The 25069-nt window shown below is 37.7% G+C and overlaps 2 protein-coding genes across 3 annotated transcripts; one reads left to right on the top strand and one right to left on the bottom strand.

Moving 5' to 3' along the window:
* Positions 1–29: 29 nt before the first annotated feature.
* zdhhc12b (zDHHC palmitoyltransferase 12b) lies at positions 30–5937 on the top strand. Its single transcript, XM_082170679.1, has 5 exons — positions 30–469; positions 1497–1636; positions 2980–3072; positions 3357–3523; positions 4383–5937. The coding sequence occupies exons 1-5, from the start codon at positions 373–375 to the stop codon at positions 4696–4698; spliced, it is 813 nt and encodes a 270-aa protein (XP_082026805.1). The 5' UTR covers positions 30–372; the 3' UTR covers positions 4699–5937.
* pkn3 (protein kinase N3) lies at positions 5935–24575 on the bottom strand. 2 transcript variants are annotated; one of them, XM_082170645.1, is made up of 22 exons: positions 24224–24575; positions 22732–23008; positions 21915–22069; positions 19765–19894; positions 18628–18779; positions 14504–14720; positions 12763–12945; positions 12379–12488; positions 11099–11242; positions 10888–10963; positions 10501–10669; positions 10280–10382; positions 10113–10183; positions 9866–9935; positions 9688–9779; positions 9053–9229; positions 8596–8658; positions 8411–8487; positions 8176–8318; positions 7516–7623; positions 7362–7442; positions 5935–7279 (listed from the first exon to the last, which is right to left on the bottom strand). In XM_082170645.1, exons 1-22 carry the CDS (start codon positions 24242–24244, stop codon positions 7079–7081), a joined length of 2820 nt encoding a protein of 939 aa, XP_082026771.1. In that variant the 5' UTR covers positions 24245–24575; the 3' UTR covers positions 5935–7078. The 2 variants fall into 2 exon arrangements, with proteins under 2 accessions (XP_082026771.1, XP_082026772.1); XM_082170646.1 differs by lacking the exons at positions 21915–22069; positions 22732–23008; positions 24224–24575 and adding an exon at positions 20964–21880.
* Positions 24576–25069: the final 494 nt, after the last annotated feature.

The raw sequence follows: 25069 nt of genomic DNA, 5'->3' as shown, positions 1-25069 counted from the left end.
ATAGGAAACGTGACATCTACCCGATTCACGTCTAAGCAGCGGAACGGAACGGCATCAACAAGCTTATTAGAGCGAGAGAAACACAGTATCTAAATGAAGTACCGCGCTACTGTTGCATTACAGAGCTATAGCCAGCAGCGTTAGATGTTCAGCATACAGACCCCATGCTAGGGTGAAATATTCTGGTTCAAATGGTTCTTGTTCTGGAATTTAGCGTAGGAGCTCACTTGACAGCTGGAATGTAACTGGGTTTCTTATGAGCTGGCTAACACAGCTAGCTGCCTATAGAGGTCTGTGAGTCTGAGAATAAGATGGACTTCAGTACGAGCACACAGCAGATGCATGCTTAGGTGTATATAGAAGTATGCTAGGATGTTCAAAAATGTGTTCGGGTCAGGATTCCTGGTGAGGACCGCTCATGTCATTTTGACATGGGTTATAACGTTGATTCTTTTCCTCCACGACACAGGTAAGTGCTCTTAATAGATGCTGAATGTACTGTGAGTGTATCCGCCTCATCTATAGACGTCACGTGTTATTGTATGCCTACAGCAGCTGTATAATGTACATAATGCTACTGCACATCGGTATCTGAATCACTGAGTGTTTAAGGATCTACGTTTAATGTTACATGATCCCTAACTATTATACTCTAGCACACTCTGTTACATTATATTTTCTGCTATGACAAAAAGTCAAAATTATCAAATACTAATTTATTGTGATATAAAAGTCAAAATTATGAGACGAAAACTCATGAGGTAAAAGTCTCAAAATAATGTGATACTCATGATGTGATTAAGATGTCGGAACTAAGTTGTAATTATGAGGTAGATCAAAATGATGAGATACTAAATTGTAATTATGAGATAAAAAGTTACACTAAGTCATAATTATAAGATTAAGTCACACTTAGAATATAATCACTACATAAAAATTAGACTTTTGTCATAATAATAACTTAGCTCATAATTTAAACTTTTTATCTCATGAATTACTAATGGCTGGTATACATTATACAACTTTTGCTAATAGCTGAAAATAAAAGCTATAGCCTGCAGATTTTGAGATATCAGAGTTAACAGATTTAGCTGAACATCACCTAGTGTATGATGGGCACAAACAAATGCATATTTAAGCAATAAAGCACATGTCTGTTGTGTTTGGATTTGGAATGACTTGAAAGTCTGCAAGTGTGTGATCTTCAGTCATTTTTTCTCTGCAACTATTTACAAAGTTGGCAAGAGTATGATGCATAGTGTTCCAGCCTTTGGTATGTCATAATTTCAACTTTGTGTGCCAATTTTGTGTTGATTTTATGTGGCGTAAATGGGATTCCACAGTTTTGCACAATTCTACTCTGTTTCTCTCTATTATGCTCTATTCTGTAATTTCATTCGCTCTGTCCTACTCCACTATGTTGTATTCTAGTTCACTACTGTACTCCTTTCCACTCTATTAAGTTCAGTTATGCTCTATTCTACTCTTCCACACAGACCTGCGCAAACAGGAGGAGACGGGAGAGCTCACACTGCCGGTTCTCTTTGTGCTGCTGGTCCTGGTGTCCGTGTTGCTGTACTTTGCGGTTTCTCTCATGGATCCTGGTTTTGTCTTGTCTGATGACTGTGACTTGCAGGTCAGTTAATATAGGGATTCTCAAACTCCCAAACTCCTGCGACCTGAAATATTTACTTGAAGTACCCCCCTGCAATTTTATGTTAATATTATTATAATTTAATAATATGTCTGTTAAAGCTACAATATGTAATTATTTTCGTCGCTAACCTCTTACAATAACAAAGGCGTAGATTGATGACGCAGTGATAAGTGGAATGATGGGACTTGTCGTCATGCTGATGGATCTAATAATGTTTATGGAGGAGTGAAAACATTCATGTTTTTTAAAACGACTGTGGTATGAAGCAGGGTTGCTAATGAGAGACAGATATCAGCGCCATACGCGAGTCCCACGGATATATAAAGGAATAAGGACATTTAATTCTACCGAACTAACGTACCCGCAAGTGCTGCATTACTACACACACAGGTCAGTTTATTTGATGAATTACACTTGTGAGGTAATATAGCATTGTTTCACTTGGTCTAACGTTACACTATCCTACTAAACAACATTTGAGTGTGTTGAAAGTTAGAATGTTATTCTATGTGTTAGTTTGTTGGCTGTATGAGACTAACAGTAAGCTACATCAACATTAGAATAATACTGATCATATTCTAACATTTCATCATGTTGAGCCATATAACATTTATTTGTTTTATGTACATTTGCTCACCTGTCTAATAAAGTACATGCAAAAGCGGCATCTCTGTGAAGTCGAAGTTTGACGCGAAGCTCTTGGCATCTCGAAAACGCCACGCCGATATTGATCCTCGTTTTAGTTCTCCCTTTGTCCCAAAGTCTGCTTGCCATGATCCATAATGTTTGAACGAAACAACAACAGCGTGCCACTAAACATTACGCAGTTGTCCTCGTGTGTCGCCATGGTTACTATGGCAGTACAAGCGGAAACCAGGCATAATGCGGATATTACGTCACTGACAGGCGACAAGTGACAAGGGACGGGCACTATTTAAAATTGTGAATTTCTCTGAATTTACAAATTCTTGGAAACATTTGGGATAATATAAGTACACAATTGATAGAAATATAACACAAGTGGTTTTTGGATATTTTGATACAAAATTATTACATATTGTACCTTTAATGATCACATGACATTCAGGTAAACAAATAAAATATTTCTTCTTTTTAAAATGAGATTTATTAGCTGCATCTATTCACAAGCCCTCTGCATTTCTGTTTTGAATCCTCAGGCGTTTACAAACCCCAGTTTAGGAAACCCTGAATAGAAATAAAGGCCTCATAAAGTTTACCAGTCTTCAGAGTGAAGTTTACCTCCTCTACACAGTCATCAGATTTTTTCAGCAATAAAAATGCACCATTTGACTGTATTTCAGTTCACACTTGGTATTGCAGAAGAAACGCAGGATATGATTCCACAGACTACCAAGTCCATACGGCTGCGGCGCTGTGGACACTGCCTGGTACAGGTGCGCTGTCACTTATTAAACATGTACTATATACATAAATAAAGAGCTTTTTATAATATTAATTCAAAAGTTTAAGGACAAGCTGCAACACAAACTAAAGATTATTTACGATAATTTTTTATTCTGTTTTGTTTCAGAGCCATGAAAATGTTATTTAAATTACGTTTTTGTCATTTTCTTTTTGGTTTATTATAATAACCTTATGTATTCATGCATAGGAAAAACATCTTTGTTCATTTATAACAATGTATCCATTCTAAAAATGAATGCACACTTTGACATAGCAACCCATGAGATCCAAACACTGTCAGACGTGTCAGCACTGTGTGCGGCGCTACGATCACCACTGCCCCTGGATAGAGAACTGCGTTGGGGAGAGAAACCACCGCTGGTTTGTGCTTTATCTGGCTGTCCAGCTTGTTGTCTTACTGTGGGGACTGTACATGGCCTGGTGAGTAATACCTGAGGCCAATTCACACTGCGCCGACAGACGCAGACCAACAGCAACAGACACTTCATTGGCTTTTGTCGGTTCAGTGTGTTACCCCTGCCCTGTTGGAGTTTGTCTGGTCGTAAAATGTCTGAGAAGTGGCGTACTGTAATCTGGTGATTGTCTGCATTGGTCGGCGTCTGTCGGTGCGGTGTGAATTAGCTTTATATATCATGCATGGGATGTCCAGAACTGCTAATGGACAATAGTCCTAAATAATGTATTAGTTTCCATACCTTTTCAAATCTAAAAGGTGTTCTCAAACCATTTCATCAAAATTAAAGCATCCAGAAAAGAGTAAGAGTAGGAAACTAGAATAGGTTTTCCTTCTTAAAGTTTCCTAAAAAAAACCCATTATTTATCACATATTTTACATTATTGCAGCACCTCTTCTCCTAATCTTTCAGTAACACTGTTTAGTTCCATTCACCATCAAGCCCCTCCTTCCAAAAAGCTGAATGTGCTCTGGTTGGTCAGCTGGACCAGTGTTTTGTGATTAGTCAACCGCTTCAAACATTTGTTAGGAATTGTCACGCTTACTAACGCAACTCAATCGGGACATGCCTTCCTTTTATTTTTGTGTATGCCTTGGGCAGGAATTATTTAAATGAGTAATATTATGACGTGTACGTTTCTGGAAGAAAACTAAAGACTACAATCATGGGTTTTCAGCGAGTTCAGAAACAGTTCTTACTCCCTTTAGAGTGCTTTGTGCTTTGTAACTTCACAGACGTTTTTTATACTCAAACAGCAACATTACACACTAAAGAAAGTTGAAAATGTAAAAAAGCATAATAGGACCCCTTTAAATCTTGTACAGGTCCGGCTTCAGTCACGCTCCCACCTGGCAGCTGTGGTTGAGGACCAACGGTGTGCTCTTGGGAGCAGCAGCGGTGGTGGCGGTCCTATCACTGACCGTGCTTCTCCTCCTGGGCTCTCACCTGTACCTGGTGTCCCTAAATACCACCACATGGGAGTTCATGTCTCGACACCGAATCTCTTACCTCAAGCACTGCGGAGTAGACGAAAACCCTTTTGACCGCGGAACCCTGCGCAATCTCTGGGGCTTCTTCTGCGTTTGGGAACCAGTGGTTTGGGAGCATGTGTATTTCAAGCAAGGCAACGACCCCATTTAATTCCCTGAGAGTCATGACTGCCGTGACAAATAACCCATTAAATGGAAGTTGATGTTTTGGTGGGAATTGCTCCAAACTGCATCTGCTACTACATCTAATCTACTTCTTCCTTGTGAATGACCCATTCCATTTTGAAAGTGATTCTTTCTTAAATGCATGAACTTCTTGTTATCAAATAGGTTGGAATGAAGACCATTTCTATAAAAGTGTTTTGTGAATACTTTGCCCAGATATTACTTTGACGGTTCAGTGCTGTCTTTGCACATTTTATTAGCAAACGCAGAACAAAAAGCACAAAATCACAACAGCATTTTGGAGCTGTATTGTGGTTTCCTATTAATGCAATATGAGATTAGATTACAATTTTATATGCTTATTATTATCTTGGCTCTGCTCAAATAATATATTTCATGGTACTAACAAGCTATTGGACAAAAGTAACTTAACTAGACAGTCTGCCAGCTTATTTTATAGCTGCAGCAAATGTTGTATTCTTACATCAGCAATGATTTTTGTGCAATTATTGAACTTGTGAAATATAGTCAGTTGTATATTGTATATACATATTTTTACATGTTTTTTTTTTGGAGGGGGAGGGGGGAATTGACCCCGTTTAAGATACATTTTTAGACAGGGTAATAAGTTCATATGAAATAATTTCCTATAGCACTTTATTTATCAGTGGTGAAATTTCAATATGCTTGTAATGTGATTTTATCATATTAATTGTACTGGTTTATCTTGACAATCTATACATAAAACATGAAAACATATTAGAAGACAAATTTAGAATACAAACATAATCAGTGCAGTACAGTTCAACGTTACAGATTTTTTTTTTTTCTGAAAAACTTTATTTTTATATAAACAGGGTATTTCTTATTACACGTCAGCAGCTTAAAGAGAGGAATATGTAAGTGAACGTGACACTCCTTTGACTGTTAGATTCCGGTCCAATAATATGTTTGGTTGATAAATGCAGTATAATGAATTGTTTTCTTCAACAAACATTAGTTCAAAATTTCTCTGCATAATATAGAGGCATAAAAAGCAATAATTGTTTTTTCTTTTACTTGATTTCAGTTTCTTTAAAACATTACTTTGCACTCGCGTGTTTTTAACATTAATATAATGCTGAGAGTTCATGAATGATTTGTGCCGTTTTGATCAAAGTTATGCAATTTTTTGTTCCTCTGTAATATTTTGAAATGTCAATATTCAATAAACTGAACAACATGATCACATTGTATTTTATTTCAGAAAATACATTCATCCCGTTCAATTACATTTACTTAGATATTTTATTATCCTTCATTAGTGTCATTTTGTTCACAGTGTAACCTATCAGTAGTAAACCACATTGACAATGATGCAATGGTGGCCTGATGTAGAAAAGTAAAATTTAGACAAACATGTTAAATAAGGAACAACGTAATCAGCTTCTATCATACGTGGTGCAGAGAGCAAAACAGTTGGACTGTTTAAATATCAGCTTAGTGAGTGAATGTGTTAACCGTATCATGCTAAGACATCGAGTAGAATATGCCTAGTCTAATTCAACAGTCCTACATTTGTCCAGAGGAGACAAAAATCTGTTTAAAGCCAAAAAGTCACAAGACGTCTGGAAGTACTGGGTTTGGAAAGTTGAGAACTGGTCTAAAATCAACAAGCAACATTTATCTGGGGCACCAATCCTAAATCAAATCCAGATTAGGGACAACCAGAGATCAAAATGTGAGGGTTTAACATGAACATACATCACATAGACGGAGCGTGGAAGAATTTGCATGATCTAACACTGAGCACACAGTCCCATAGTTAGAGCCTGGAACTTAAGGAGCTTAAGATGTATCGCTCGGATCAGCACTACATCAGAAATCTTTAAAAACGGGACAGCGTTCGGACAATTATTATCTGTTCAGAAACAGTGCAAGTATATTTTGGCATCATAGTTCATTGTAACAGGAAGACTTCTCTTTATTTTAACAGCAGACTAAAAATAAACATCTGCACACGATAAACAGTATAACATCCCGAAAATAACATTAATATACGTTTATAACTGCATGTATAAATATCAGGGATGGTCGGAGCAGGTCTGAGCTTACTCACAGTGGTAGCCGAAGTTTTGGTTGGGGGTGATCACATGGTTTCCTCTTGGTTTTAAAGTCCAGTCTGGACTGTCTTTGGAGTTTAAGCACACATTTGCAGCCAGTTTCACAGAAAAAGCACACAGCAGCTTTTAAAGGGTGACACGGGGCCAGCTTCACTTGATTCGACTGCATAACTCAAGGGAGAGAATAATTGGATAAACAAGACAGAGAGAAAAGAAAGCAGAGATTTGATATGTCAACCCCTTCGGAGTGTAATCGAGTGGAAGTCAGTGCAAAGCAGAGAAGTCAAAGTCTGCAAAGAACTCCTGCTGCTCGGCGGTGAGGAAGAACGGAGTCTGCGGAGGGGTCAGGACTGGCTTCAGGCGCGTGAACTCCTCGTCAAAGTTACTGACGTCTGCTGGTGCTTTAATTGACGGCAGGAAAGGAGGTTTGGCTCTTTTGGCCAACAGGGCTTCCCAGTCTATGCCCTGTGGAGAGGAACGGGCCTTTTAAAGAGAACGTTTAAAAAGAAGCTTCTCTAAGGTAGTCAAAACTATTAGTGACTGTCACCTGGAAAAACCTGTGTTTCTTCACTTCATTGGCATCTTGGTCTCCTGCTCCCAGCCGTTTTTCAGGGTTCTTCTGCAACAACTGCAATGAAAAGATACAGAGTCAGAGACTGAATTTCAATTTCAGTTCTTCTATGAGAGGGATGAGCGGTTACCTTTTGGACCACAGAGACCGACTCAGGGGATAAAAACCTGGGGTAGCGCACTTCATCGTTCACTATGCTGTCAAACACTTCTTCCTCATCATCACCGGGGAATGGAGACTGGAATAGAAAGGATACAAGTATAAACTGTTTTTTTTTTAAATGTTTTTGAAATGAGTCTCTTTCCACCAAGGCTGCATTTATTATTTGATCAGAAATCAAAACCGTAATATTGTGAAATATTATCACAATTTAATTATTAGCAATTTTTTTTCAATGTAATTTATTCCTGTGACGCAAAGAGGAATTTTCAGCATCATTGCTCCAGTCTCTTCAGCGTCACAAGATCCTTCTGAAATCATTCAAATTTGCTGCTTTGATGCTCAAGAAACATTTCTTATTATTATCAATGTTGAAAACATAATATTATGGGGGAAAACTGTAATACATTTTTTAGGATGTATTGATGAAAAGTAGTTCAAAGGAACAGAATTTCTTTGAAATAGAAATGTTTGGTAACATTCTAAAATGTCTTTACTTTCACTTTAGATCAATTTAGTGTACCCTTGCTGAATACATTTCATTAATTCAAAATAAAATGTTTACTTATACATAAACAACATGGCCAAGAGTTAGTGATGCTGTATTGTGAGTCTGAGGACCAGGACTGACCTCTCCCACTAGCATCTCATAGATGAGCACACCCAACCCCCACCAGTCCACTGCGCGGGTGTAAGTGCTGTCCGTCAAAACCTCCGGGGCCAGGAACTCTGGGGTTCCACAAAAGGTTGACGTACGATCGCCATGTCCCATACCTAATTGGAGGCAATAATTTGGTGACTCTGCTCAAACAGTAATTTGAGATGAACAAAATTTCCACAGGACAAATGGTATTGTTTAAATATACCTTCTTTGCAAAGGCCAAAATCTGCAATTCTCACAAAGCCATCAGAATCCATTAACAGATTGTCCAGCTTTAGGTCCCTACAAAAAGAAAAGAGAGAAATCATACATGCATTATTATTTCATATATGCATATAATATGGGAATTTAGTAATAGTTGTCGAATAATAGAAGTAATAGTGTAGTTACCTATAGACAATACGGTTTTGGTGCAGAAACTCCAGGCCCAGTAATACACATGCAGAATAAAACCTGCCAGAAAAACCCTCAGTTTACAGTCACAGACAGATGAACGTGTCAATGCTAAAAATAACAATGCTAAAAATATTCAGTGTGTGCGCCTGACTCCGAGAACATGTTAACAAGTGTGGCACTTATGTAAAATGCTCTGTAATAAAACACACTGTGGGTGTGTGTTGGGGAGGAGGGGGGTAACCAAATGTCCCCACAAAGATAAGTGATAGCAGAATCTAAACATACTAAATTATGTTTTTATAAAAATGTAAAAATGCAGAACGTTGAGTGAGGGCTGAGATTAGGGGTAGGGTTAAGGGATAGAATATAGTTTGTGCAGCATAAAAATCATTATGTGTAAGGAAAGTCCCCATAAAACATGGAAACCCAACATATGTATGTGTGTGTTTACCTAGCCTGCCGTTCAGAGAAGATGTTACTGTGGATGTGGGTCATCAGGTCTCCTCCAGGTGAATATTCCATCACAAAGCACACATGGTCAGGTGTCTGGAAACACCCATATAGGTTGACCAAGAAAGGATGACGGGACACATTGATGGTCTCAAAAATCCTCTTTTCACACATTAAACTAAAAAAGGAATAAAATGAATTCACAATATAATACAAGCCGAATACAGCTAAGGTGTCCACTAAATCAGAGCTTTAAAACATTTAAATTCAAGAACTTACAAAATAATGATACCCTTACAAGCATCCCCTTCCTAAAAATATAAGAGGCAGCTATACATTTTCATGTATACAGACCCATTTATACAGTATAAAAAAAAGGTAATCTCTTAAAGAAGTTTCCAGAATTATTGTCATTGTATTAAATAAATAAATAATATTTTTAGGCTTCATTTCCTTTTGATTTATTTTATTTGAACAAAATATTACCTAATATAAAATACTACTTAAAATAAAAATGTAAATTTATTTGTATAGAACTTCGAACAATAAATCTCAAAACACTACAAATTACCATATCCAATTCATGGTGCTATTTGCACAGGAAGACATTCCCGACACAGGGATACAGAACCTCACCTGTCCACTTCATCCCGGGTCACAACGTCCCCTTTCTTCAGAGCTTTGATGGCATATAGTTTCCCAGTTCTCTTGAACTCAGCCAGCAGAACCTTCAATGAAAGACAATAAGATATCGCGTCAATGCCACCCCCCAGAATCATCTGATTACAGTACAGAAGGACATCTGCAGTTTTACCTTTCCAAAGTGCCCTCTTCCTAAAACAGAAATGCAGTTGAAGTCCTCCATCTGCATCCCCTCTTTCCTCCTGAGAAACAGAATATATACAACATACAGTGAGCAATTGGGGAAAGAGAAAGAGACAATAATGGGAGAGTGGTTACATGTTGAAATTTAAGACTTAAGGATAGGGATCTTCCAAAATCTTCCTTAATCTTAGATATGAGCAATAATAATAGCATTAATAAATAAAATATTGACTTACTGTGTAGGCTGGGATACAGGTCTGCCTTTGAGAACTTGCCGATCCTCACAGGAATTCACTCTGGTAGAAGTCTGGGAAACACGTCCCAAAACACAATTACAACTTTAACTTGACAAGAGCAATACAGAACTACAAATTAAAAGCAAGTCTTTGTCCACAAGACGTACCCCAGAAAGTGATTCGTCAGTTGTAGGGTTCTTTGCCAAGAGGAGGCGCGGGGGCTTGGTGGGAAGCTCCTCGCTGAAGTTCAGTTTAACAACTGCTGAGTCTCTGTGATAAACAGCCACAACGCAGAAAGAGAATCACTTTCTACACTGATTAATGGACATATTTTCCTCAAACAAATCTGACTCGACCAAAACCCCAGGGACACCTGCGCAAGTCTCACCCAGAGGAAGGGGGCGTGAACAGAGATGGAGGGGACATGGGTTCAGAGCCGGGCAGTGGAGGGCTCAGGGCGGTGATGGTGCTGTTGCAGGGGGGCAGCACGCTCATCATTAGACGCCCCCAAGTGGCAAAGTTCATATTCATTTGCGCTGCCCGCAGGAAATTTTTCCCTGAGAAAAGCATTAAATCAGCTATTTAGAATACAAATGACGCATTCCTCTGAAACATCAATCTTAATCGCTGAACTTCAAGCACTGCCTCTACATGTCATGTTAATAGCTCCATAATGTCACTCTTTATAGTTTTGAAAGCATTCAAGTGCTTATGAGAGAGATTATGACAATCACTTATGAGGACAATACTGGAGGAAATGTGAGGTCAAGCACACCTTTTTCTTTTGGGAAAATCCGTTTCTGTCGTTGTAGTTTAGGATGCCGCTCAATGACAGGGTTAATGAATCTCACCTGAAACCAAACCGCACAATAAACAGCTGACTATATGCATTAGTTTAATGCATTAAGCTCTAAACTGTACCAGACTCGGCTCCGTGTTTTAGCATGATTTGGCATTAGGATGAAGGTGTTGCGAGGTTCTCTCACCTCTGTGAACAGTGTGCCCTGTGGCTCTAGATAAAGACACATGCTGTGTCGCTGGTTGTCTAGGAAGTCTTCTAAACGCAGGAACTTCACGGCACACAGGGACCTCCAGTCTCGCCAGTACACCGCAATCTCCAGCTCCCGAGACTACAGGGGTCAAAGGTCACATGAGACGCAGAAGAAAAAGAAAAAACACACACACTCAGATATCAACTGTAGTTGTAGTTCTCTGTAGATCAATTCAATAAATACTTGCTGAATAAAAGAATGAAAAATAAATAAATTCTCACAGACCCCCAAACTTTTGAATGGTATTGGTAGTGTATGTTCACTGACATGGCAAAATTACAATTGATTAAAACTGAAACAAGCCTTTTAAAGGGATAGTTCACCCACAAATTATGTCATCATTTACTCACCCTCAAGTTGTTCCAAACCTGTATAAATTTCTTTCTTCTGCTGAACATAAAGATATTTTGAAAAATGTCAGTAACCAAACAGTTGATGGACTATGGAAGTCAATGAGACCCATCAACTGTTTGGTTACCCATATTCTTCAAAATATGTTATTTTGTGTTCAGTCATACAGGTTTGGAACAACTTGAGTATGAGTAAATGACAGAATTTTCATTTTTGGGTACACTATCCCTTTAAGTATTGTACTATTAAAAAAAGCATTTTGAGCTGTTCCCCCACAGAGAATCATCAAAATGTGCATGATGAGAAGTCAGACACTAAGTTATGTTCTTCTAAAACAATCAAAACCTCAAAAGACAGGTACAGCAAGCTTCCCCATTCATCAAACAGATGTGAAGCACAGCCTTTGAAAGAGAAAAACTGCAACAGTAATCCAGAAATAATGAAATAAGTTCTCATTTTCCGCCAGAACAGCTGAATCAGCTTGGAGAGAGCTGCAGGCTGACTTGGCCAGTATTCAGGCTGAGTGTTTGTGTCCAAGGGGTGAGCAAAAGATTACAGTAATGTTGCGGGATTAGTTTGGATTACTCTGGAGGCAGCTGATTGCACTCTGGGAGAAAAGCTGCGTTAATGAAGGTGAGGAAAAGCCTTCAGCCAATGCCATCCCAGGCACTTTCAATAAAACAGATGTGGCAAGTGTTGCCTTGGATGACTGACAGTTATAAATTGCAAGCTGTAAAAGCACTCAGACCAGGAGTTTGAGATTGTGATATCCATTAAGGGTGAGCTCCTTATCTGAATTCAAAACTCTTATTTATTTACTAGACATGTCTATGAAATATGCAGTAGAATTTGTTGGCACTGACCCGTTCGAGTTCAATGCTAAAGCTCTGATTCCAAGCCTCCTTACTCAGCGGCCGCCAATGTGTGCGACCAACTATCTTGTTATCCACCTTCAATACAGCACTGATCTCAGCTGAGAGAAAACACATAAAAAGAAAGAAAACAATTAAAGAAACAAGAAAAAAAAATACATCATTTAAAAAGTCAGATAAAAAATGAAGTAATTTGAATTCTAATGACTAAGTGAAAAAAATGTCTTTTAAATTCCATTCAGTCTGTTTATTTGAACCATTTTAAACACAGTGGATAAGGTAGGAAAATACAGATTCCTTCTGTCACTCCCACAGCGAGACAGAGTTTACAGTGAAATCCATTATATTCCACTCTGCAACCCCTGAGAGACTCACATGAGAGCTCGTCCGTCTTGGTGGTCTTGCCGTTGGTGCTGCGGGTGGAGAGACCAGTTCTCATCCTTAGTGATTTGGACTCAGAGGGACTTCCAGGGGCAGAGGACATGTTGCTTACCCGACAACGGCCTGGAACTGACTCCAGCAGTTCCTGACAACCCATCAGCCTGACCTCCAGTCGCCCTGAAAACACATGCATGCAGGTTTTACACAATACAGCAGCCATACGTATACATGACACATAAATAAATAAAAAACCTGCACAAAAACAAAGATTAGTATACATTCAACTTTCATTGCATCTATACTTGTACTTTGTACAAGTATACCAATCAAAAGTGCAAATATGAATAAAATACAAGTCCTATGGCAAATATAATTATGCGTAAGTGGGTAATAAGAGGTCGGATAAGAACCATATCAGACCGAGCAAAGTGACCAGTACAGTTAAACAAGTCTCTCATGCACACCAAGGCTCACTTTTTTTATTAATAATACAGTAACAGCAATATTGTGAAATATTATCATTTTGAATGACTGTTTTCTACTATAATATATTTTAAAATGCAATTTATTCCTGTAATGACAGCTGAATTTTCAGCATCATTACTCCAGTCTTCAGTGTCACATGGTCCTTCAGAAATGATTTTAATATGCTGATTTGGCGCTCAAGTAACATTTCTTATAATCAATGTTGAAAACTGTGCTTCTTAATATTTTTTTGAAAAATATAAAGAAGTTGTGCATATATATATATATATATATATATATATATATATATATACACACACACACATACATACTCAAGATTCTTTGCTGAATAGAAATGAAAAAGAACAGCAATTATTCGCAGTTATTTTTAACATTATAAATGTCGTTACTGTCATTTAATACATCCTTACTGAATAAAAACATTAATTTCTTTACAAAACACCTTGTCAAGCTCTTCTGTCAGCTTTTTTCCCCTTTTCAAATGTCCTATAGCACTTTCCGAGGAGGAGAGCAGTGAGCAATGCATGGATGAGGTCAGAGGGGTCCTTGGCGATCCTTCTCACCATTCACAGACAGTGTCAAAATGTAACATCTTAAATGGAGGGTAGCTGTACACCAGTGATAACTATTCATCAGGAGGGCCTTCTGGCCAAAGACAGAGCAGTTGCTATGCCACACTGTGATGCAGTTGGTTAAAGGTTAAACATTCAAAAGTGTGATGGACCTTGACACTGGGTTAGTCAAGTCAACTAATTTGGGTTAGCCAAAAATCACCCAAAAATTTTATTTGTCATTAATTACTCACCCTCATGTCATTTCAAAACTGTAAGACCTCCGTTCATCTTCAGAACACAAATAAAGATATTTTTTATGAAATCTGAGAGCTTTCTGAACCAGCCATAGGCAGCAACATCATTGCAACTTCAAGGCCCAGAAAGGTAGAAAAGACATCGTTAAAATAGTCCATGTGGTGCAAACTTAATTTTATGAAGCGACGAGAATACTTGTTGTGTGCAAAAAACCAGCAAAAATAACGACTTTATATGAGTACTTAATGACAGAAGTTTCATTTTTGGGTGAACTAACCCTTTAATATGCTCTTGATGGTACAGAAAGCAGTACAACAGGGCCTCCAGTCTCTAAAAGTAAAGACACTTTTCACTAATTTACATATCGTGGCATCACAACTATATTTATCTTGACATCTTAACACCATAACCTTCCTGCTAACTTTCAACTGTGTCAATACCTGTCAGGCTTGATGGTTTGAAGAGTGAAGAGGACGCTGAAGACGAAGAGCGCAGGCGATCTCTATGCAACCCAACGACAGGCGAGGACCCCACTGTCAGCTCCTCTTTAATGGCAGCTCGTTTGGGATGGTCATGTGGAAGGTCTCCAAGCCGCTGCTCCAGAGACAAACGTAAAAGGTCCAATTTCTGAGAGGACTCCTGCAAACGGGCCTGAGCCTGGACACAGAAAGACATGCTCAAAAATACAAAAGGGGCTCAGAGATAACAGATGTGAGCTACATTTATGAATGACAGTAGAGTGAAACAAGGCCACTGACAGTAATAGAGTATATATTATATTTCCTATATCAGGAAGTAAAACTGGCTTTTTTAAAGAAAATGTTATGTAATCGTTATCTTCCCAATAAGAAATTCAGGCCGATATATTAAAGCCAATAAATAATGGATTATTTCACTTCAGATGCGTATCTCATATGGTTTAATATGTGGTTCTCATATGGTTTTAATATTTCGTCGTAATGGTCGGAATATTATGTAATAAGAAATAAAAAGATTTTTTTATGGTGTGAACATGCATTCTTTCTTGAGATCCCAGAATGTTTTGTTAAAGTATTTGACTTGATGTAGGCACATTATAATAGACATCCAGTTTAATATAGTATCTACATTACCTACATTATTGCATTGTGAAGAGCCAGTGTCAAGGTACATCACACTTTTGAATGGTTGGTGCCAGTTTTCATAATGCATTTCGGATTGGTAGGTGTCACTTTATAATTTTCTCTAACACTAGTTTACAATTATACTGGTATGAAATACTTGATTGGTAAGTGTCAATTTGTGATGGCAGATACCCCTGCTGGTTGGTAGCACTTTAATTAGAACAATTCACTTTTTTAGTTGAGGCTGAAAAATAAATACATTTATAATTCCAAATGACATAGATCATCTGTCAATCCTATGCAAATAGGAAAAAATGTGTTGAGTTATCAAAACAACTGTGTATTTACAATATGTATTTAAATACATAGTATAAGTTATCAAAAAGAAACTAATAATAATAAATATAAATACAAACAATGGGCTACAAGGCAGATATTAAATATATGGAGAAGCTTAATGGTTGTTGTAAAAATTAAATCCGGAATATAAAACCCTGTGTTTGAATGCAACGTATTATTAGTTAAACGTCGTTATGCTGTTAAGTGTGTATGTTACACCATTTACATAATTCTCCTGCAGACAGTGGCATGTGTCACGACTCACTAGGTTACTGGAGGAGCCACAACATGAGGCGACATGCTTTGCAACAATGTCAGTGGCACATGACGCAATTCATCCACACGTCACAAGTTTTAGTGGCACATGCCAATGGCATCTGTGCCTAAGATGCCATGCCACTTAATGTTAATACCAGTTCTCTAAGTGCTTCAGTTTACCGTTGATCATCTTTAGCTTAAGCATCATGTGCATGCAGCTCAAACAGCAATGCATGACATTAATAATTATGAATGGGACTTTCATATTACATAATACATAACATTATAATGAGAACACTATTGTAATAAAATGCTGTGAATTCTTTGGATTTAGTTGTCGTTTTACAGCGCATCCACAACAGGAGTTTCACATTCTGACTATGTAATATATACTAATGTTACGTTTGTTTTGCATAAATATCTGATTAATCTCATATAGGATGCGTTTCGTTGAGTTAATTAACCCTCTAACAAAGCACTTAAGTTTCCTGGTGTTCATTCAGCTTCAGCGCACGCAGCGAAGTTTCTTTTTCCAAAATAAAAAAACTGATGCATTATTAATAACAACTAGAACTTTTATTTTTATCATATTATTATTTTTATCAACAATAAGGTTTAATTGAAATGATTTAATTATTGTTTGTGCATAGACTATTCCATTTTATTTAACCATGGCACGTGCATTTGGATTCTTTATACACAAGTAATATACATGTTTGCATTATTTTGGCATGATTTTATTCATTTGTGAGGCAATACTTTTTTATTTTTTGATAAACAAAGTTGGCCATAGGAGTATAAAATTAAAACTGGTTCAAACTAGGCTACTTTACTGTATATATTTGATTTATGTTAAAGTTCTTAGGACATCTTTCAATCATGAGACATTTGTTTTTGTAATTAGGCTCTCAGATTATATCAAAATTTGGATTTAGATTTATCTGCATTATAAGAATTATCACTTATCGTATCGTATTTTCATATCAGTGCATCCTTAGTTATGACTGGACAGGGAAGGATTGTAACCTGTTTTAATACAAGCTGAGTGATTGTAAATGCTTCTTGTCTTCAAAATGCAAAGTGTAAAAAAAATTATTTAAAAAAAGATTAGCGAGGCCATTTCAGCAGCAGGTTATCTCTGAGCAGCGTTAGAGCACAGATTTCTCATTTTATCACTCACAGTAGACTGTCATGTCCGTCTTAATGCCAAATCATGTGCTGGGTGTGCTGCTTCAAGGTCAAACATGCATGGCTGAGCAACACTGCAGGTACACGCTCAATTCTCAGGAGTGAATCAAAACACTTCCAAAAACCACTTACAGGTTTATCACTGTTACGAATTCACATGCATGGATGTTAGCCAATACATCTCATTATTTAAAGTGCCCCTGTTATGCTTTTTTGGATATTACCTTGTTTGTGTTGTCAACATGTTAAGAACACGCGGTTTTCTGCGCTACGAAAGCAAATACACTTTACATGCACTTCCAAAGGATGAGGATTCAGGCTCAAGTTGAAACCTGACGCCATCGTGACTGTTCGTATCACTGAGAAAGCCTTTGGAGTTGAAATTCAGATATGGTAATGGGCATTTCGTTTTCCGAACCACGCTATCGGAGGTAGACCAATCACAACAAACTGACCAATCTGACTAATCAGAGCAGAGTTGGCTCTCGGAAAGTAGTTTAGAGATACCGAATCCTTGATCTACCGTTTAGGAATCTTTAAAATGGCATAATAGGGGCACATTAATTAGGGATGTGTACATTAATCACAGTGAATGATTAAAATGTCTGCACAATCTGCCTTTGAAAAGAGATTGTAGTATCATGCTAGTGCACATTCTATCATATGCAGTTCTGGCACCCCTGTCCCAACATACAGTACAACATGATGTACATACGCAGCAGTAGGGTTATGCCCATGTGAAATTGCAGTTCTTTGCTATCACAAAAGTTTATTATTTGCATGAATTTTAAAGCCTTACCAGATAAACTTTATATTCACAGAATGTTCTGACATAGCTTTCTGAGCGCTTACACCTGAAGCGCATGCACACCGAAAGCCTGTCACACAACGCAAGTACGGAACTAAGTTCTCTTTCGAATCATATTGCGCTTAAACTGACAAATACACACAAGGTTACACACAAACACAGTCGTTTATATCTTAAGTGAATGTAAACAGTTCAATTACGTGTCAGTATATTATGATACTCATTTGTTTCAGTACTGCTGCTGTCTGTGTCATTAATGGAAAACCACTCACTGCTCTTGACTGAATAACTTCAGTAGCATTAATAAGAATCAGTGTAGGGGTGGGCAATATGACCAAAATCTTACATCACAATACGAGTCATTTTATGTCACGATAACGATATATATCATAATATAGTTATTTTTGCTTTAAATAAGGTTATGATATCAAAATGTTTGATACCATCGAAATTCTTGCCACTTTTTTTAATATAAAAAACTGATACTAGCCTAAGTTAAAAAAAACAAACTTACTGAAGACTAGTAAATAGTGATAAAGAAAGAACAAAGAAACGAATTAAAAGCATATAGGAAAACAAACTACAATAGAACAAAGACACAAATGAAATAGACCATTGAGCTCCAATGGGTTTCTAGTTCACAACATTCTACAAAATATCTTCTTTTTATATTCCACAGAAGAAGAAAGTCATACAGGTTTAGAACCACATGAGGGTGAGTAAATGACTGAATTTTCATTTTTGGGAAATCTCATCACTTTAACAGTGGAACCGTCTGTTGTTCCCTGACAGTAAGCGCATTCAGAATGAGTCATGCATGCATGTTGGTTTCTAAAGCCTTTACATCAAGTCCAATATAAACAATTACCTCTGCTAGAGCACGTCGGTCCTGCACTTTGCGTACTCCAAGCTGCTTGACCACATTTTTGGCACCTTCTGCCACAGCTGCTTCAATCTTCAGATGGTGCCTGAGCTCCTCCACCCGCAACTCAAGCGGACTAATAGTTTCAGATGGGCGACCTGCACAAAAACAAGTGTATAAACCAGCAGTTTAATCCCCCAATTGTTTTTTTTGTGTTTTTTTTTTACATATACATATACATATACATATATATATATATATATATATATATATATATATGTATATCTCCATAAGAAATAATAGTGAATAACCATTCAGCAACTTGCATTACTGTTTTACAATTCACTGACAAAAGTAATTTCAAACATTTCACAAAATCATAAATGTTTATTGTTTAATAGATACTTAGATGTGAATTTATTCACAAAAACCAAGTATTTAATTTAAAATGTGCAGTGAAATTAACAATTCATTTCTATATAAAACATGAGCAAAAAAATTGTTAATACATTCTAATTAGGTGTGTTTTATGCACCAAGTCACACCAAATCAACACTAGAAGTCTCACAACATGACAAAAGTATATCACCCACTTTATAATCAACAGTGTAGACAGCATCTATTAAAAAGGGAAACATTGAATTTAGTCGTGTCATGCCATGCCACTGGTTTCCAATACATCTGGTAAACCACACCCAAAGTCAATACTGAAAGGTTACCCCAATGCAAAGTTGACATTTAAGCTTCAGTTCAAAATATATTATAATAGATAGAGAAAAATATATCCAATTATTTCAAAGCAATGCATCTAAGATGGGTGATGCTGCTGTACTGATGATATCAAGGCTGTGATGTCTGTCTGAATGCTTGAGAGATTTGGCTCAACACACACACTGTACCTTGGCAACCTGTTCCCTTTTTGATTATTATTTGAGAATTTGGTTAGCAAGTTTAAAGATCAATGTCATTGTAAGAATAACTTTTTTCAAGAAACTATGATTTTGTTCATCCTGTAAACCATTTTAGTGCTGTATCTTGGCTGTATAAGTTGCAATGTCCTATGAGGACATATTTTGCTCGAAAAATCCATAATAATCATAATTTCCTACATGTATTCTTTACTGATTGAAAATGTTTGTTTACCCTCTGGCTGTGTGGTCTCCCGCTCTCCTTCTCTGGCCTGGGTGACTTTGACAATCTGCATGCGGAGCAGCTCGATTTTCGTCTTGCTATCCTGCAGCATCTGCTGGGCAGTGGACAACATCTTCCGATCCTGGGGAGTGACAAGAGAAACGATAGATCAATAGGTAAATCTTGCAACTGCATTATAACAAATATTAAAGAAAAAACAACAACATAAATAGTCAGGGACAACAAAGAAAGAAATACGAAGAAATCCAAGATCCAGATAAACATCATGTTTCCCACATATTTTGACCAATTCAATTTCATGATTAATTTTCCAGTTTATTATCATTATGATGATCATTTAATTTTTTTTAATAGATTTAAATTAATTATTTACTAATATTATTACAACACCAATGTTTCCAAAGATACATTATAGCCAATGAATATCTATCCCTTTCTAGACAATTAAATACTTTATAGCAGAATATAACTGTAAATTGTGTATTCACTACAGAAATTTATGACTTTTACAGGACCGAAAATGTCCTGATATTTCCAGGAAATGTGTTTTCCATGACAGTGGGAACCCTGTACTAATATGCAGCCACAACAGCATTCATATGTCCCAAAACACTGTAAACACTGTGGAGCTATCAAAAATTTGTTCTGTTTGTTTGACCATCCCAACCAGCCTGACACAGAAACAAAAGGGGAGTGTTTGAGAAACCAGACATATTTTTGCCGTTCCATTTGATGACATTATTACTTTATTAGCAGGCACAAAAAACAAAACAAAAAAAACAACACTTACTACAGCTTTAAGCTGAGCTTCCCCAATATGAGAAATTCCCATGTAGAACAGCAGGCCAAAAGTGCAGCTGTCTTCATTAAACTCTTCTCTTACTCGTCATGAGAAGCAACCAGGTGTACACCACACCCAAACATACTCAAAGATCAAACACTGACTCTGCAATTTTTTGCCCCAGAGCTTTAGGAGCCGTGACGTTAGAGTCATAATAGCGCAACAGAGCTATATATCCTGAAATGCAGCAGCTACATTATGCAAACGAAAGAGACACACTGACTGATTGCGATGCCCAAAACAGCCTCGTACAGCCCCAGTGTAAACAATGTTGCAACATGAAACGTGACCTTCTCTGAAACCTGCAGAAAAGACCCATTCAAGAGGTAAAGGAAGAACGAAACCATACCGTCCATAGCGCTCTCCCCCTCTCAATGCAGCTCAAGAGGTCATCTGTCATGTTTTGTGAACTTTCAGATGGCTGGTTGACATCCCCTTGCTCTTCTTTGACCCCCATCAGACGTTCCCTCCAGATGTGTTTTTCTCTCCATCCTCAAAACTGCTCATGTCAGTTTATCCTGTATAGCAGACACTGAGCCTCAGACATAGCAGATCAAGGATCAGTATCCGAGAAGCCACAACCATTCTTTCTTCTTATTGTTCTACTGTCCTTGCATCTCGCTCGCTCACTCACCACTCCTCCTCCTCCTCCCTCCCCTTTTTACATTTTTTCTTTCAGCCTCTCTCTCTCACTCCGTTTACAGATCTCCTTCCACAGGAGTTAGCCACCTCTAACTGCTGCTCCTGCTGTGCCCTGCCTGGCTGGCCCAAACACGAATGCTTCGGCATTGGTCGGCACAAAGTCACATGGGCTGCTGCTGTCGCCAGGACCGGAGAAACCGATTCAGTACCAGCAAGCTCTTCCATTTCAGACTCTAAGAGAGGATGTTTGCGACTGTGAGTGTCTGAGTGTGTGTGTGTGTGTGTGTGTATGAGATCAAGGCCCGGTACTCAAGCTGTCTGAATCCAGCACAGACATAAATCACAGAGCTGCCAGCACACAGTGTTCTCAGCCAGACGCCGCAGCATTATTGAAGCCCTGTCTGATAGAAACGCACTGACAGTGGCAAATACACTCAAAGCTAGCAAGAGGTCATGAGACTATCACTCTAAAAGGGTTATAAAGAATGGGGGTCAGGGGCAGAGGACTTGGGACCTCCTTTGTGTGCATATTATCATATTTCATAGCATTTTGGGAGCAACCCAAATTGATTTAAATACACACAGAGGAGTGGAAGGCGAGTTAATCATCTCCAAGATGCACAGGAGATAAAAAGGGGCCATGAGGGGAAATCCTCACCTTGACAGAACTGTTGGCGTAAGTCTGGATGATGTTCTCAGCTCCTTGTTTTACTTTGAGCTCCATGGTAAGCTGTTTTTTCAAAGTACGGACACGGCCGCCCAAGGGTGATGTGACCTCTTCCCAATGGCAAGGGTCTGGAGAGGTGGCATCATCTGAGAAAACAAGAGTTTTCATAGATTTATTATATATTGAAAAGCAAATGAGACAAAGACAAAAAGTTCTGCACTTTATAAAGACAGAAATGCGATTCGGGTAGCCTTTTTCCTGATATTCAAATTTGTTCAAAGGGGTGTAAAAACTAAAAGTCCACAACTTTTATATATAAAAAAAAAAAGTCTACAATACCATTCGAAAGTTTGGGGCCAGTACTTTTTTTTTTTTAAATAAGAAATAAATACTTTTACTCAGCAAGGACACATTAAATTGATCAAAACAGCATTGATCATTACAGTAAAGACATTTATAATGTTACAAACGATTTCTATTTAAAAAAAAAAGTTTATTCATCCAAAAACCTTGCAAAAAATTTAGCGCAGTTTCTACAAAAATATTAAGGAGCACAATAGTTTTCAACATTGATAATAAGGATGTTCTTGAACACCAAATCAGCATATGGTGATACTGAAGAGACTGGAGTAATGGCTTTGAAAAGTTATTTCAAATTGTAATAATATTTCACAAGACTGAATAGGGAAAAAATAGGGTGGAACCTGATCAGTTCAATCTACAACATTTAAAATAAATATATAAAAAATATAAATTATCAAAACTCACTATATAACGTCAAAGGCTGATCACAACCTCCTGCTCTCACCTGTCACAGTCTCTTTCTGTGTGGCCATAGCACGTGCATTCAGCTCCTGGAGCTCCCAGTGGAGCTGCTCGAGTTTGCGGCTGGAGGCTCTAAGCTGACCGTCCACATCGGCAGCATTCTTGCGGTTGGTCACTGCCCGTCGCAGTCGCTCAGCCGCCTCTTTGATCTTCAGTTCCCGCTGGATCTCCTGCCGGAGAAGGGCAATGGCATCCTCTACACGCTGCTGGAACTCAGGGTCCATGAGGTCACCTTCAGCCAGACCCCGCAGACAGCTGCTCTGTGGTGTTCAAGTGACATTGAGAAAAAAGCAGTATATAAAAAGTCAACATGCTTGCTTGTTTATGGCAGCCTTTTTGATAAAAAACATATTGAGATCTGCGTATCAGCTCAAGTAAGGCAAGCATCTGAGATGCTGTTAAAAAGGTTAAATAAACATATAATTTTACTATACTAACCAAATAATCCATTATTTACGTGTGAAGGTGATATTATTGATATATTGATAAAGTAGACTCACTATGAGCAAGGTTGGATAGGGTGAAAATAAGGTCACTTACTGATATAAGCTGTTACACCATAAAGGCAAACACATATATCACATAAATACTCGCAGACACTTACATATTTTCAAACTGCAGTAATTGGAAAGAGCTAAATGAAAGGAAGAATCCTAAATTTTTCTACATATAGTAATGCATATTATCTGAACAAGCCATTCATACGGCATCTCACTTTGACACACATAGAGGGCAGTGTTTCACACATTCTGACTGTCTTATATTAAGAAGAGGACCGAAACAAAAATCGAATTACATAGATAGACAATATATGATTTCGTCCCCATAATAGTTAAATAATAGAAGTATTCAACAAATTGTCCAGTAGAGTTGGTCTAATATATCCATCGGGACTTTCCTAACAGCAGTAAAGTTGGGGGGGAAAGGCAGAGCACACTTCAAAATAAAGAGAGGCTGTCATTAACCACTGTCACAAAATAACCATTTCAGCTACTTTAAATCACAAAAGACTTAAAAGTGACTTTTTTTTTTTTCATTCACACATAACTTTAGTTACGTTACATTTAAGCCTCTGGTGAAGGACACAAGAGGAAGCCAAGTCCTGTCAAACTCGTTCAACCTGAAAATCTTTCGTGATATTTAATTGTTTGGTAATAACCTTGTCCAAAAATTACCATAAAGCAACATAATAGAATAAGGCAGATCTAATTGTTTTCTAAATCAGACATTTTTATTTTACACTAGTTTCGCTATTAATTAAAAAAAAAAATGCTTGTGGGTGACTTGTGAGGTATTCGGTTGCATTACTCAAAAACATTGGGACTCACCCACAAGTTAGCGTCTGAACGAACTTAACGATCTGACTCCTTTATTTTATGACTTATTTGATCTGCAAAAAGTACTTCTCCGTTTTTCAAACGTAACCGTATCAATAAGGCTGTGTGAACTAACGTTATATCTCATTTGTTTCTTACCTGTAGCGTCACGCCCGACATTGTGAAAGAGAGTCCGGCACACGCAGACAGACACTGATGCTGCTCGGACTAACCGACTCTTCGCTCGAGCTCTCGGCTGGCTGGCTCTGGCTCTGGCTCACGCGGCGCCTGATTGAATGACACTAGAAACCATATCCAGACTTCCAAGTGATTCTGAGAGAGCTCAAACAAAAAAGACATTCAAAGGGAATAAAAAGTTTTGTGCTGTTGTGTGCTGAAGAAGATACAGGTGGCTGACTGTCAGCTGAGAGGCTAGACGGCTCTCGAATTACCGGTAGTTTTTTTTTATGGAAGTTGCATTGCCTTATGCCTTTCCCATTTCCTGAGGTTTGAAAAATCCTCGCCGCCTCCCTTTTCAATGATTGGCTGTCAGCGCTGTCAGTCACAAGCGTTGCACTGAAGTCATTTGGTAACTTACAGAGAGAGACCAATAGCACACACTGCTACTACGACAAGTCCTACTATTATTAATAAATATGAAATAAATATGTATACTATTATTTAATATACACAATAAATGCACCACAGAAGCTGCAAAGTTTCAACAAAGGCATTCGCATGAAATAAATAAATAAATAAAAATACTATATGGCTCTACAGAATTTTTTTTTGAGTTTATCAGTTTCGATTTATAAAAATTCTTATATGGTCTTTGTCATCTTTGTTCACTGTATGAGAGTACATTTTTTAACTTTAATGTCTACATATTTATATTAAAAACGTATAAACTGTTCAAGTTGAATAAGAACAATAAATGGTATGCAATAATAATAATAAAGGTATATAAAGGCATATAAATAATAAAGGTTTAAAACTAATGTGTGC

This window comes from Leuciscus leuciscus (genome assembly GCF_965113295.1).
Source record: "Leuciscus leuciscus genome assembly, chromosome: 5".
Lineage (NCBI taxonomy): Eukaryota > Metazoa > Chordata > Actinopteri > Cypriniformes > Leuciscidae > Leuciscus > Leuciscus leuciscus.
This window is presented reverse-complemented; position numbering and strand designations above follow the sequence as displayed.

Excerpts from the sequence above, each read along its gene's own strand:
- zdhhc12b (XM_082170679.1), top strand. The coding sequence starts at position 373 with ATGTTCAAAAATGTGTTCGGGTCAGGATTCCTGGTGAGGACCGCTCAT. Across the intron at positions 470-1,496 it reads TCTTTTCCTCCACGACACAG|ACCTGCGCAAACAGGAGGAG; the intron begins GTAAGTGCTCTT and ends TCTTCCACACAG. Across the intron at positions 1,637-2,979 it reads CTGATGACTGTGACTTGCAG|TTCACACTTGGTATTGCAGA; the intron begins GTCAGTTAATAT and ends ACTGTATTTCAG.
- pkn3 (XM_082170645.1), bottom strand. The coding sequence starts at position 24,244 with ATGTCGGGCGTGACGCTACAG. Across the intron at positions 18,780-19,764 it reads GGAGACCACACAGCCAGAGG|GTCGCCCATCTGAAACTATT; the intron begins GTAAACAAACAT and ends GTTTTTGTGCAG. Across the intron at positions 9,936-10,112 it reads CCTGTATCCCAGCCTACACA|GAGGAAAGAGGGGATGCAGA; the intron begins GTAAGTCAATAT and ends TCTGTTTCTCAG.